The sequence below is a fragment of the Podarcis melisellensis genome (assembly GCF_964234715.1).
Source record: "Podarcis melisellensis genome assembly, chromosome: 2".
Lineage (NCBI taxonomy): Eukaryota > Metazoa > Chordata > Lepidosauria > Squamata > Lacertidae > Podarcis > Podarcis melisellensis.
In genome coordinates, this window is record NC_138529.1 from 115,464,169 (window position 1) to 115,478,406 (window position 14,238).

The 14,238-nt window shown below is 45.9% G+C and overlaps 1 protein-coding gene across 2 annotated transcripts; it reads left to right on the plus strand.

Moving 5' to 3' along the window:
• The first annotated feature begins 1,171 nt into the window (after positions 1–1,171).
• On the plus strand, positions 1,172–10,140 carry BRS3 (bombesin receptor subtype 3). Of its 2 annotated transcripts, XM_081902987.1 has the most exons (4): positions 1,172–1,253; positions 1,429–1,870; positions 5,329–5,680; positions 9,667–10,139. In XM_081902987.1, exons 2-4 carry the CDS (start codon positions 1,437–1,439, stop codon positions 10,060–10,062), a joined length of 1,182 nt encoding a protein of 393 aa, XP_081759113.1. In that variant the 5' UTR covers positions 1,172–1,253; positions 1,429–1,436; the 3' UTR covers positions 10,063–10,139. The 2 variants fall into 2 exon arrangements, with proteins under 2 accessions (XP_081759113.1, XP_081759112.1); XM_081902986.1 differs by lacking the exon at positions 1,172–1,253 and having other exon boundaries at positions 1,282–1,870; positions 9,667–10,140.
• The last annotated feature ends 4,098 nt before the right edge of the window (positions 10,141–14,238 follow it).

Sequence of the window (14,238 nt, forward strand, 5' to 3'; positions counted from 1 at the left end):
GCATGCTCTGGTCCAGGGGGTCACGAAGAGTTGGACACGACTAAACGACTAAACAACAACAACTGGCAGGGAACCCACTTAGAGACTCTATTCGGGCTCCGGAATACCCCATAAGAGAAAGTTTTTCTTATAGCACACTGGTGTGCTTTCAAACTGCTAGGCTGGCAGGAACTGGGACAGAACAACAGGATCTCACCCTGTCGTGTGGATTCGAACCACCAACCTTCTGAGCAGCAAGTCAAAGAGGCTCAATGGTTTAGACCGTGTCCCTTAACTTTCAAGGTGGAGAAGGCAATCAGTGGCTACAAACCCTCATGAGTATATTCTGCCTCCAGCACCAGAGGCGATGGTGCTTCTCAATATCTCTTGTTGGAAAACACAGAAGGAAAGGTTACTCTTGCACTTCCTACTGACAGTGGCGGAGCTTCATGCTCTGGCACCGGGGTGGTGGAGAGCTGGCGGGGATCGGCTGGTGCGCATCCTGGGGACGGGGCGCCCAGTGTGTGCGGGGGAGCAGCCGTGGTGGCACCCTGCGACAGAGTGAGCTCCCGTTGTTCAGTCCCTGCTCCTGCCAACCTAGCAGTTTGAAAGCACGTCAAAGTCCAAGTAGATAAATAGGTACCGCTCTGGCGGGAAGGTAAATGGCGTTTCCATGCGCTGCTCTGGTTTCGCCAGAAACGGCTTAGTCATCCTGGCCACATGACCCAGAAAAACTGTCTGCGGAAAACGAGATGAGTGCCACAACCCCAGAGTTGTTGGTGACTGGACTTAACTTTCAGGGGTCCTTTACCTCTTTAAGGACGCCTGAGATTGCGTTTGTGAAGTCTTTTAGACTGAGTAAAGCAAGAGCTAAACATGGTTTCTCTTGTTTGCCTCTATTTTGAGACAAGGTGTTCCCTAATTCCCCCTGTTACAATGTTATATTGGGTACATAGGCACCCAGCCGATGCGCCATAGACACTTTTTATATGGAGAAAGCCAATTCAGCGTGCAAATTGTGCAAAGAGCCAGCCTAATTGAAATAACAGAGTACTGTTGACAGGGAAACCAGTGAGAAAAAGCCATCCATCCCCCCCCCACACACACACTCCAATTTTCTCCTCCTCCTCTCTCTTTCCCCCACAGTAGCTGCTGAAAGGCATTTTTTTTTAAAAAAAAAAAAGATAAAGACGCTCCACACCTCCCACACAGTTCAGCAGTGAATCTGTGAGCATCCATTCCTATCATGCTTTGAGACTCCAGAGCGAGAAGATGTGAGTAAAACATCTTGTGGAATTGGATTTGCAGCCAATTGCGCGCGCTCTCTCTCTCTCTCTCTCTCTCTCTCTCTCTCTCTCTCTCTCTCTCTCTCTCTCTCTCTCTCTCTCTCTCTCTCTCTCTCTCTCTTATCAGCATTAATGCTTCTGACCAATTTAATTCCCCCCTCAGCTGGCAAAATGTCCAGGGCACCTCCGCTGGGGATGAACGGGGCTCCTCCCGATTTTGCAAACGCAACCGGCCACCCGGCACCTGCCACGGGGAATCAAACTGCGGAGGAAAGCTGGTCCGAAGATACTTCGCTCGGCTTGGGGGTGCTCTGCACAATCTGTGTGGCTTACGCCGCGATCATTGCCGTTGGCCTCCTTGGGAATGTGATCCTGGTTCAAGTCTTCTTCAAGATCAAGTCCATGCAGACCGTCCCAAACATCTTCATCACCAGCCTGGCTTTCGGAGATCTGCTCCTGCTGCTCACCTGCGTCCCTGTGGATGCTGCGTGCTACATCGTGGACACCTGGCTCTTCGGGAGAATGGGCTGCAAGCTGCTCTCCTTCATCCAGAGGACCTCTGTCGGCGTCTCCGTGTTCACCTTAACCGTGCTCAGTGCGGACAGGTAAGTTGGAAGAATTTGACAGCGGGGCAGGGTTTGCTCGCGCGTTGGCTTGCATGGGGCTGAGTTCCGAGTGGGGAGTTTTGAGCCTTGCATACCCTCCAACATTTCTCCAGTAAAAAAACAGGGACGCCCCTTCCATAATGATAATTTTATTTTTATTTTTATTTTTTTAAAATGATATTTTATTAAATTTCACAAAAATTAACAACAATAAAAACAACCCAAATCACAAAAAACCAACAAACACATACAACAAAAAATACCAACAAAAGACAAAAAATAAAAAATAAAAAAACATAACAAAGAAAATTCAAGATTAAAAACAAACTCTGTTTCGAATAATGATAATTTTATTCTTTCTACTAGAGATGGGAGGGCCTGGGGGGGACTGGAAAAATAGGAGGAAAACAGGGGTTCCCCATTTTTCCCTGGGGGGGTCCTCTTTTTTCCAGGAAAAATGGGGGGGGGAATATTAAAACTATATCAAACTTTTTTTTTCTTTCAGTTTTTCCTGGAAAAGATGGCTGTGGGGAAGGGTGGAAAAAACCTGGTGTGTCCCCCCCCCCCATTTTTCTGGTTTTTTTCCAGGCCTTTCCCCTCTCTAGTTTCTACCCCATCCATCTGAGTTGCCCCTGCCACTCTGAGCAGCTTCCAGCATATATAACATAATAAAACATATACAGGGCTGCCTTCAGATGTCTTCTAATCAGCTTGGCTGTTTGGCATAACTCCATACCCACCAACATTTCTCTGATGAAAATAGGGACGTCTTAAGGAAAAGCAGGAAATTCTGGGATCAAGAAACGGGGACGGCTTCTGTAAATCCGGGACTGTTTCTGGAAAATAGGGGCACTTGGAAGGTCTGAGTGACCTGCCCAGGGACACCAGTGAAATAATCTATAGGCGCCATGGCACCCTGTATTTATCACCTCTCATTTTAAAAACTGCCTTCTAGCAATAACTCACTTGCATGCTAGGCATTTACAGAGTGTTGTCCCATAGTCCCTGCCCCCAAAATAATCCTGGTAACAGTGGTTTGTTAAGGGTGTTGGGAATTGTAAAGCTGGGAGGAGGTCAAAACTGTTATTTAATTATTACCTTCATAAAGGTAAAGGTAAAGGGACCCTGACCGTTAGGTCCAGTCGTGGCCGACTCTGGGGTTGCGGCACTCATCTCGCTTTACAGGCTGAGGGAGCTGGCATACAGCTTCCGGGTCGTGTGGCCAGCATGACTAAGCCGCTTCTGGCAAACCAGAGCAGCGCACGGAAACGTCGTTTGCCTTCCCGCCGGAGTGGTGCCTCAGGTTACATACGCTTCAGGTTACAGACTCTGCTAACCCAGAAATAGTGCTTCAGGTTAAGAACTTTGCTTCAGGATGAGAACAGAAATTGTGTTCCGGCGGCGCGGCAGCAGCAGGAGGCCCCATTAGCTAAAGTGGTGCTTCAGATTAAGAACAGTTTCAGGTTAGGAACAGACCTCTGGAACCAATTAAGTACTTAACCTGAGGTACTACTGTACTTGCACTTTGACGCGCTTTCGAACTGCTAGGTGGGCAGGAGCAGGGACCGAGCAACAGGAGCTCACCCGTCGCAGGGATTCGAACTGCTGACCTTCTGAACGGCAAGTCCTAGGCTCTGTGGTTTAACCCACAGCGCCACCCTTGTCCAATTACCTTCATAAACCACATATTTCTTCCAAGGAGCTTAAGAGAGTGTACATGCTTCTTTCTCCCTCTCCCCCAATTCATCCTCACGACGACCCTGTAGGTTAGGCCAAGAGGCAGTGACTGGCCCAGGGTCACCCAGTGAGCAGGATTTGAACCCTGGTCGCTCTAACCATTATGCCACACTGCCTCTCTACGGTTATAGTTACTGTTGTTGCTGCTATTAATTAAATTTATGTTGCTCAAGGAAACCTAAAGCAACTTACAACCAGTTTCCAGATTCTTTGAGGGGTCCTTTGCGTTTTTTACCTATAAAGGGGGGGCTGGGAATTGTAGCTCTGTGAGGGGTGAACTGCAATTCCCAGGATCGTTTGGGTGGAGGGGGATGTACAATGTGTATACAGTCTTTGAAACGACCCCTTAGCCTGGGAGGGTGGGATTTGAACCTGTGGCCCACTCCACCAGGTATTGGATTCCACCTTCCCAACCAGCATAGCCAAGAGCCAAGGTGATGGGAGCTTTTGATGTCCCTGTTTCCCATTATTTCAAAGCTTTGCATTTCCAGTCTGTGTTTGGAGATTAAGACCTCCCTTTCTGTTAATGGAAGCAACTGTATTTTTTAGCAATTTGTCTCAGATATGTAAAATGTTAACTCTTGATTCCTGAATAACGGAAGCGGAATGTGACATGGAATATTTGGAACAAATCCCAAATGATTAAACTGCTAGCATCTGGAAGAACAACATTTCCCACTTTATATGATAGTGATAACGATGGTTGGTGGTGGTGATGATACAATGTTGTTGTTTAGTCATGTCCAACTCTTCATGACCCCATGGACCAGAGCATGCCAGGCACTCCTGTCTTCCACTGCCTCCCGCAGTTTGGTCAAACTCATGCTGGTAGCTTCGAGAACACTGTCCCACCATCTCGTCCTCTGTCATCCCCTTCTCCTTGTGCCCTCCATCTTTCCCAGCATCAGGGTCTTTTCCAGGGAGTCTTCTCTTCTCATGAGGTGGCCAAAGTATTGGAGCCTCAGCCTCACAATCTGTCCTTCCAGTGAGCACTCAGGGCTGATTTCCTTAAGAATGAATGATGATACAAACCAAGCGCCAAAAGACAGGATAAAGTGAGCTGTGTCTTGATGCCACCTAGTGGTTTATTAAAGCAGTTCAGGAAGAGCAAAAATTGAAGTGTAAGAATGACAGAAAACCTTTGCAGCCCATTTATCAGTGTAGATCAGGGGTCAGCAAACTTTTTCAGCAGGGGGCCGGTCCACTGTCCCTCAGACCTTGTGGGGGGCCGGATTATTTTTTGGGGGGAGGAGGGGGAAATGAATGAATTCCTATGCCCCACAAATAACCCAGAGATGCATTTTAAATAAAAGCACACATTCTACTCATGTAAAAACACGCTGCTTCCCGGACCGTCTGCGGACTGGACCGAGAAGGCGATTGGGCCAGATCCGGCCCCCGGGCCTTAGTTTGCCTACCCATAGTGTGGATGAAGCCCCAACCAAAAGGCAGAATAGAATCTCCAAGGCCCAATATATTTGGCCAAACAGTCTTGAGATCAGCAAACCCAACTGCGTTCAATTTCATTAATTCCCATATGCACCTAAGAGTTAGGCATTCGTAACAGATTGTTCCAAAAGCTTGGAAGCCAAACACATTTCCCGGAGTCTGATGGGGCACAGAGAATGCCAGGGAGACTGTTCTGGGGAAACGGGGTGTTCCTTTGATTTCGCTCAGTGCTTTCATTGCTTTCAACACCCTGACCTTAATTGCCATTCCAGGTATAAAGCAATTGTGAAGCCCTTGGAACTGCAAAGGGCTGATGCCGTCCTGAAGACCTGCTGCAAAGCCGCCGCCGTCTGGATCTTCTCCATGTTATTAGCCGTTCCAGAGGCCGTGTCCTCCGACCTCTACGCCTTTCACATTCCTGATAAAAACGGCTCCTTTGAGACCTGCGCTCCTTACCCCGTCTCCGAGAGAATCATCCAGGAAGCTCATTCTCTGGTGTGCTTCTTGATGTTTTATATCATACCGCTAGCAGTTATATCGATCTACTACTTTCTCATTGCAAAGGCGCTGTACAAAAGCACATCCAACATGCCGGCAGAAGAGCACAGCCATGCTCGCAAGCAGGTAAGTAGAGATCTAGGGCAGCCTTCGCCAAGCAGGTGCCCTCCAGATGTTTGGGGTTGTTGCTCTGGCACAAGGCTGATCGAGAGTCCGTCTCCCTGGAAGCCCATAGCAGAAGCTTATTCACTTATGGACCAAAAGTTGTATCAATAAGTGAGGGAGGAGCCATGCACCTGGAAAGCACCACTTTGCTTAATTAAGTAGCTAATCAGCAATGTTAATTAACTGTGCTACTGAGACGTATGTTGTGCTGACCTGAACAGTGGTTTTTAACTACTAGTGGTCATCTGCTTCAGGGAGTTGAAGGCCAGATTTCAGTTCATTGATGGGAAACATCGCTTTCACTCGTCTCCTGCATCAAACCTTACTTTCTTTTAACTCTCACCTGGTTTATCAGGGGCAGGCTATGCCCAGTTGATCGTCTGTGCTGAGAAGATATGGAACGGAAAGCCACAAATGTTCTCCTCTACCACTGAGAGGGTTTGGTTGGCAAATCTCTGGTCATACCTAGCCAAGCTCAAATATATTGATGAAGTTGTGCGAAAAAGGCCATTTCTTTGTCGCCATGGCTTGAATTCAAGCCCTGCCTGCAAAGGACAAACTTTATTTGCAGGTGCAGCTTGAAGAAGCTGTGGTTCGTTAAGAGTATTAAACAATTAATTTCATTCCCCCCCCCCCACAAAATGTACAGTTGAATTGGTATTACTGGATGTCTCTGTTACCAGTGAACAAAATACAGTGGTACCTCGGGTTAAGAACTTAATTTGTTCCGGAGGTCTGTTCTTAACCTGAAGCACCACTTTAGTTAATGGGGACTCCCGCTGCTGCTACTGCGCTGCTGGAGCATGATTTCTGTTCTCATCCTGAAGCAAAATTCTTAACCCGAGGTACTATTTCTGGGTTAGCGGAGACAGTAACCTGAAGTGTATGTAACCTGAAGTGTATGTAACCCGAGGTACCACCGTATTAGTGTTTCGCAACTTTAACCTGTTGCACGATCTTAGCCAGACCCAACTGAGTATAGTAGAGCATACGCAGACTTCCAGAAGCAATCAGTTGCAGGCAGGAAGGATGAAGCAGGAACAAGACGCTGCTACTAGTAACTTGGTTACTTAGAGGTGTTTATTATTTACAGCAGACTCTACAAGTTGCTGTATACATGAACAGATACGGACCTTCAACTAGCTCTCTCTTAACAAACTCCAAACGACTCTCAGAACACCACACTTCCAGTCAGGGAAGCTTATGAGTCATCATGCCTAAGTGGAAACCTCGACCAATAGCAGAGTTGTATCCAAGGTCCCAGATCTCTAGGCAGAATAACTCCCTCTGCTCAGTCTTCTTGGCCTTCGGCCAACTCTTAATTGCTTTGTATGAAGCTGCACATAGGCAAAATCCCAACACAAAATACATTTGATAAAATGCTGTTGGTGTTTGTCTGAACCTTGCTTTGACAAAGGTTTTGACCATAATCAATGAGCATGCAGCAGAAGAATTCTACTGTTTTTTCCAAAGTGAGCAGGTCCAATCCTGTACTCAGAAGTAAGTCCCATTGAATTCAGTGGGAAACTCTTTGGTAAGGGAGTACCCTAGGCTTTTTGTAATTCTCCAAGGTAACAAATATTTTGACGATTAAAGCATTTTTGTTGTTGTTCCAAGAAAAGTTAATACTTTAAAAACACATTGTCAGTATTTGACATTTAAGTTGGTCAGCCACTCAAATCTTCTTGAACTATTAAAATCTCCTAACCTTCTGCAAATAAATAAAATTGCAGGATGGAGAGTTCCTTTTGTTTCCTCCAACACATAAACCATAGCTCCCGCCCAGAGAAACTTCAATACAGCTTGTGCCTCCCAGATGTTTCAAAATACAACTCCCATCATCCTGAGCTAGCAGAGCTGACTGGGGGTGAGAGTTGCTATCCAAAACATCTGGAGGGCACCAGGTTCAGGGACACTGGTCTAGCCTTTACCGCCATGTTGATTTGGGGCTATTTTCTTTCAAGATTGTATGCAGAAGGACACCCAAATAACCTGGCTAACACACCACCAATTGCACACCTTCCTCAACAATGGGAGGACAACATAGGCCACAAAATTAACCCCACCCAATAGACCAGAATGTGGTCTAAACCTCCCTTAAAGTCCATATCAGCGAAAAGAAAAGAACTCACTCTGAAACTCACCTACAGGTGGCACCTAACACCACGGAAACTAGCGCTAATACGCCCAGGAACCTCACCAAAATGCTGGAGAGAGTGCACCTCCACAGGCACATACCTCCCCATGTGGTGGGAATGCCCTAAAATCCAACCCTTCTGGACAGCAGTCATAGAAGAAATAAGCAAAATACAGTGGTACCTCTGGTTGTGAACGGGATCCATTCCAGAAGCCTGTTTGCAACATGAAAAGAGTGCAACCTGCAGCGGCATGTCTGCGCATGCGCAGATTGCGATTTGCCGCTTCTGCGCATGCACGTGACATCATTTTGTGATTCTACGCATGCGCGAGCGGCGAAACCCAGAAGTAACCCTTTCCGGTACTTCCTGGTCACCGTGGGCTGTATCCTGAAAGAACGTAACATGAAGCGGACGTAACATGAGGTATGACTGTAACTAAACAGGTATTAGACGTCACCCCAGAACTGGCCCTACTGAACATCTTCCAAGATAATAATGCCCACTTATAAAGAGCTCATAACTCATCTACTCTCAGCAGCCAGAAGCTTCATAGCCAGACACTGGAGAGACCTGTCAGAAATAAACATGGACCAATGGTACCCCAGGGACAAAAAGAAGAAGACGCCTTCACCCCGGTTTGGTTCCCTTTATCACATACGCAACCCAACAAGACAACGACAAGAATCCACCGTCAGCAAACGAATCAATATGGCTAACCCGATTCAAAAACACCCACCCACCCCACAAATGCAAACAAACCCCAAATAATAATAAACAAATAGAAAGAAGAACCTACCCAGCTGACGCTGACACAAAACCCCACACATCCACTAAGTAAAAGAACATAAGCTTTACCACCACCACTCTCCCTCCCCAACTCTTTTCTTCCTAACCTTAAAATGTATATGACACCGATGAAACTGATCTGTAGGAAACACAACCTGAAGAAAGAGGCAATGCATGTGCTTTTGTGAACGAGGAAAATCTTTAGCCAAAAATTATTATTATTTTTTAAAGAGATTGTATGCAGATTTAATTTTTTTTGGACAGGAAATATCTTTAATATCAGAAGTCTACAGAAACACTTTGTTAAGCAACCACAAATCTTCTACAGTGGTACCTTGGGTTACAGACGCTTCAGGTTACAGACTATGCTAACCCGGAAATAGTACCTCAGGTTAAAAACTTTGCTTCAGGATGAGAACAGAAATCACGCGGCGGCAGCGGGAAGCCCCATTAGCTAAAGTGGTGCTTCAGGTTAAGAACAGTTTCAGGTTAAAAATGGACCTCCGGAACGAATTAAGTTCTTAACCCGAGGTACCACTGTACATAACATAGGTGCCATCAGGTATCCTGATGGCAACTCTTAAATTCTCCCAGAATTACGACAGAGCTAGCTGCATTCACTTTCATATCACAGGTGCAGAGCTGCGTGTTTACTCAAACTGAACAGACTCAGGTTTTCATCAGCTATGCACGAGGAGGACACAGGCTTATATTAACATTTATTTCAATTTGCTGAAGGGTTTGTGAGCCACACAATTGTCTCTAGCATGCAAGAAGTCAAAGAGTTCATCTGTACACTCCTCTAAACATTCCCAAGCTTTCACACATTTCTCAATCTGTTCACAATGCTCCCTGACAGTAGTTTAAGGATAAACGACCTTCTTCAGAGGGCTCCCTTTCTCGATGTACACGGGGTGGGGTGGGGGTATCTGGCGTACACATTGCTTTTTGTGACTCTCGCCTGCAGATTTTTTAATTTAAAAATGTGGGGTTTTTTACATGTGCAACGATTTCCCCCTGCAGATTGAATCTCGCAAGAGAGTCGCCAAAACTGTGCTGGTCTTGGTTGGCCTGTTTGCCCTCTGTTGGCTCCCGAATCATGTCCTTTACCTTTATCGTTCCTTCACTTACTACGCTTCCGTCGACACATCCACCTTCCACCTCGTTGCCACAATATTCTCCCGGGCTTTGGCTTTCAGCAATTCCTGCGTCAACCCCTTTGCTCTCTACTGGCTGAGCAAAAGTTTCCGCCAACATTTTAAGAAGGAAGTCCTGTGCTGCCAAGCCAAGACCCCTCCGGGCCATTCCCGCATCGTCCAGAGTGCAACTCCCACCAGGGCCATGTCGGTCACAGGCTCCGAAATCAGTGTCACTCTGCTGACAGATTATAGCATCACTAAAGAAGAGGAGAGTGTTTAATTCTGCCTGGCCTGTGGCCCAAGGCCCACTGAGATTAAAGCATGCCAGGGTGCAGGAAAGAGGTAAAGCCGCTTTTTCTTTTTCTTTTCTTTTTTTTTTTTTTGCTTTAAAAAAAATATTATTTTATTTATTTCATTAATTTTCCAAAACCAACAAAAAATAAAAGCAACAATACATATTCAAACATAGGGGGAAAATAGAGTTGACTTCCCCTTATTCCCTTCCCTGGTTCCATTGTTTATCATCCTACTGCATGTCCATTTTAAATTATGAAATCATTAAAATTACTTATGGTCCAATCATAATGTCTTTACAAGACTTTAAAAAATCCTGTGTACATTGCTTCTGTATATATGCAATATAGTCCTTCCAATCTTGCTTCCAAAAATTGGATTTTTTTATTTAAATTGGATTTTTAAAATAAAATGCTTTCGAAGGAAAATCTTTCTATATATATTTCTGTTACATTATAGTCCAAATGCTATTCATCAGGAAATAAGGATTTGTTTTAAGTTTTTCATGTGTGCTAAAACTCAGTCTGTTTTTTTTAATTGTTTAAACACATCAGTTAAGAAACATGGATACATGTTATTGTTTTAGTTAAATAAATTGTTTAAATTGTTATTAAGGAAATGATTATTTTTCTCCATCCAATAAAGTACAGCGGTTTCTTCTCCGCCTGATGACTTCTGACCTCCTCTGTGTGGTTCTTTTAGTTCCTTGTTAACTGCATCTGTTTGGGTCGATCGGTCCCTGACCTTTTCTGTCATAATCACGAATTCTGTGTACTCAAACAGTTTAACCTGCCACTCCTCTTTAGTTTGGCAAATACAATACCCCCTTAGTTTGCAAGTTTCAGCTGTTTTTGGACTAGGATAGCTTGGCCTCCGGAATCCACACTCTCTCAATATCCACATGGCTGGATTAGTTAAAACTGTGGCACATGCACCCACAAGAGGTAATACTATCCATCAACCTGGAGTCACAACTCTTCCCAGAGCTAATACCTGAGCTGAGCTACGGAACTCCTTGCCACAAGGGCTGTGTAGGTTTAGAGCACACTTGAAGAACACTTCCTCCTTAAAGGATCCAGGGAACTGTTGCTTGAAGCTCTGTGAGTGGCAAATAATTCCCAGCACAAACTACAGTTCCCAAGATTCTTCGTGGAGGGGGCGGGGGAATGTGGTGTGAATGTGTGTACATGGCTCTGGCATTTGTATGGAGCCCCCAGTCATCTCACAGACTATTCACCCGTACACCTCTGATCTGCTGCCACGAACCAGGTCCTCCCCGGTAAATAACTTAGACTCAGTCAGGTTCTTAAGTTAACAAAGAAGAGTGTAAAAAAGGTAAAGGTAAAGGGACCCCTGACCATTTGGTCCAGTCGTGAACGACTCTGGGGTTGCGGCGCTCATCTCACATTATTGGCCCAGGGAGCCGGCGTACAGCCACCATGACTAAGCCACTTCTGGCGAACCAGAGCAGCGCACGGAAACGCCGTTTACCTTCCCGCCAGAGCGGTAACTACTTATCTACTTCCACTTTCGACGTGCTTTCGAACTGCTAGGTTGGCAGGAGCAGGGACCGAGCAATGGGAGCTCACCCTGTTGCTGGGATTCGAACCGCTGACCTTCTGATCGGCAAGCCCTAGGCTCTGTGGTTTAACCCACAGCGCCACCCGCATCCCAAAGAAGTGTGTAGTTTATTGCAAACACAAATAAACTTTAACCGCATTCAAAATGTTGTTACTCTTTACCTTCTTAGTCTTATTTTATCCTGTCTCTAACTCTTCTACCTCCCCTCACACAAGAACCAACTGCACTAACTGTCTCTCTAATTCCAACTGTCTGCCAACCGCTTTTCCAACTGCCCAACCAATCAACCCACTAAAACCAACCAACTACTACCACCCAAACCTTGGGCAAAGCCCTTTTATAAACAGGTAGGCTCCGCCTCCGGCTTTCCTATTGGTCTACATATTAACCCTTTCTTTTCCCCTCTATGGACATTTTCAAACAGGCAAATGCCACAACGGCAAAGGAAGATCCTTTGGCAACTGGCAAAGAGGGATAAGCAAGAGAAAATTATCCAATTCCTTCCTCACTGATTATACCCAACTCTGCCTCCATCCGCCACCATTTATTTCTCAGATCTATCTCAGAAATCTCCAGGCCCATCAACTAGGGCCTGGGAGTAGAAGATTTGAAAAATCCTAGTCTAGGTAACAAACAATTTAGGTTTGGAGCAGAAGGGAAGTCCGGGCAGGGAAAATGAGAAGAAGAGGGGAAGTTGGGGGGGGATGGAGAGGCAGAGCAGAGGGGAAAGGCTGACCCATACCACTTTCTCCATATGTTGCAAAGGCAACAGCGCCCCCAAACCCTTCTCTTCCGCCCCGAGAGGCTGGGAGATTTCGCTGCCTGCCCCCAGGGGCTCCTCTTCCTGCCTCAGCATGAAGTCCTCTGCCAGGGTGAAGGTGTTGCAGGAAACACCCCCCTTCCCCATCATTCAGTTTCTACAAACTTCACACACACACACACACACACACACACACACAACATACCCTACGCTTCTGTTATAAATTCATAGAAAATCAACCATACTTCGGATCTGCACTGTTCCACTTTTGTTTTACTCCATGAAGGAAGGACTACAATATGGGGAAGGTTTGATACAGGCCAGCCATAATCCCTTGAGCATACCAGCACATACACAGGAGGCCCTGCCCAGCTGCTATGCCAACCCTGATGGTCCTAGACAGAAGACCATCAAGATCACAAAGAACTTGCATATGGGAGTGGATTCAACACGGACTGAAACAAAGGACAATGATCAGATCTTCCCTCAGGGGGCAGGAAACTGTCAACTCCCCTTTGTCTCCTGGAAGTGACTCATGGGGAGGGGGAGAGAAGGGAACCAGCCAGGTGACAGGACACTCAGGTTACCACCACAACTCCTCCCTCAACCCCTCCTTTTTGTGATGTAGTCTCAGGGGTGTAGTTTGGGGGATTAGTAACTAATAAAAGTTGGGGTCTTCTTTTGTTCTGGGCTTCCATTTTGCTTCATCTTGTTGCGGGTGGGAGTCCTGTCGTGACAGTATTCAATAAAGGCCAAGCCTACAGGCTGCTGTTTTGCTCCAAGTTATCCTGGTTGGTGTCCAAGGGAGCCCTCAGATTTTTCTGTTAACACAGGTCTCTAGGTCGCGATCCTTCACCCAGCTCTGCATCTCCGAGGGCAGGACGGCCAGGAACTGCTCCAGGATCAGCAGCTTCAGGATCTGCTCCTTGGTGCGCCTCTCCGGCTTCAGCCACTGGTAGCACAGGAACCAGAGGGGGCTGCAGACCTCGTGGGGACCCTCAGCCTCCCGGTAGCCAAAGTGCTGGAACTGCACATATTACAGGTGCAGAACGAGGAATAAATCAGGAGTTTGATTACTGAAATTTACTTGGAGTTGAGAGTGGATTTCATGCTCTTTATTCAGCTCATAGTGGTGAGGAGGAATGGAAGTTCCCCCAGAATGTCTGCTTTATATACATTATTTACACAATGGGCCCCACGTGATTGGCTAATTCCAGAATTCCCCTGTAGGCCAATCAGGTTGCAGATTCATTTCCACCTGGAGCTGGATTGGGTGGCTCCTGTGGACCAATCAGACTGCTGCATTCTGGATCCTATTGTTCTAGGACCAATCAGAATGCTGCCTTTTGGATCCTATTCAACTCAGTACATAACAATTACTTTTCGAGAAAAGCTACAGCTATTATCATGCTGTTTCTGAACTGTACAATTAGTACCCTGGGCGGGACTTAAATGCATTTGTTAAATATCATAATATCAAAAATTTCAGACTGTCTTTTAGGGCATATTTTATTTTATATTATTTTATTTAAAACAAATTACCTGAACAAAGAAAGCTATCATGTTAATAGGAAGAGTACCAGCCATGTGCAGCTTAAAAAAATTATTTAGATGGAGGTGCATTTAATTGTATGAAAGAACACAACAATTGGAGGCAGTATTGTTCAGACTGGTGACTGGAGCCCCTGGCCCTTTAAGACTTGTATAGCAGAATGAATTTCATCCACAAACTACACCTGTGGGTATGCCCTCTGTTATAAGAGACAAAAGGGAAAGAGGTTGGGAAACAGTAGCAGAACAGAATAATGGGGTTTGTTTTCG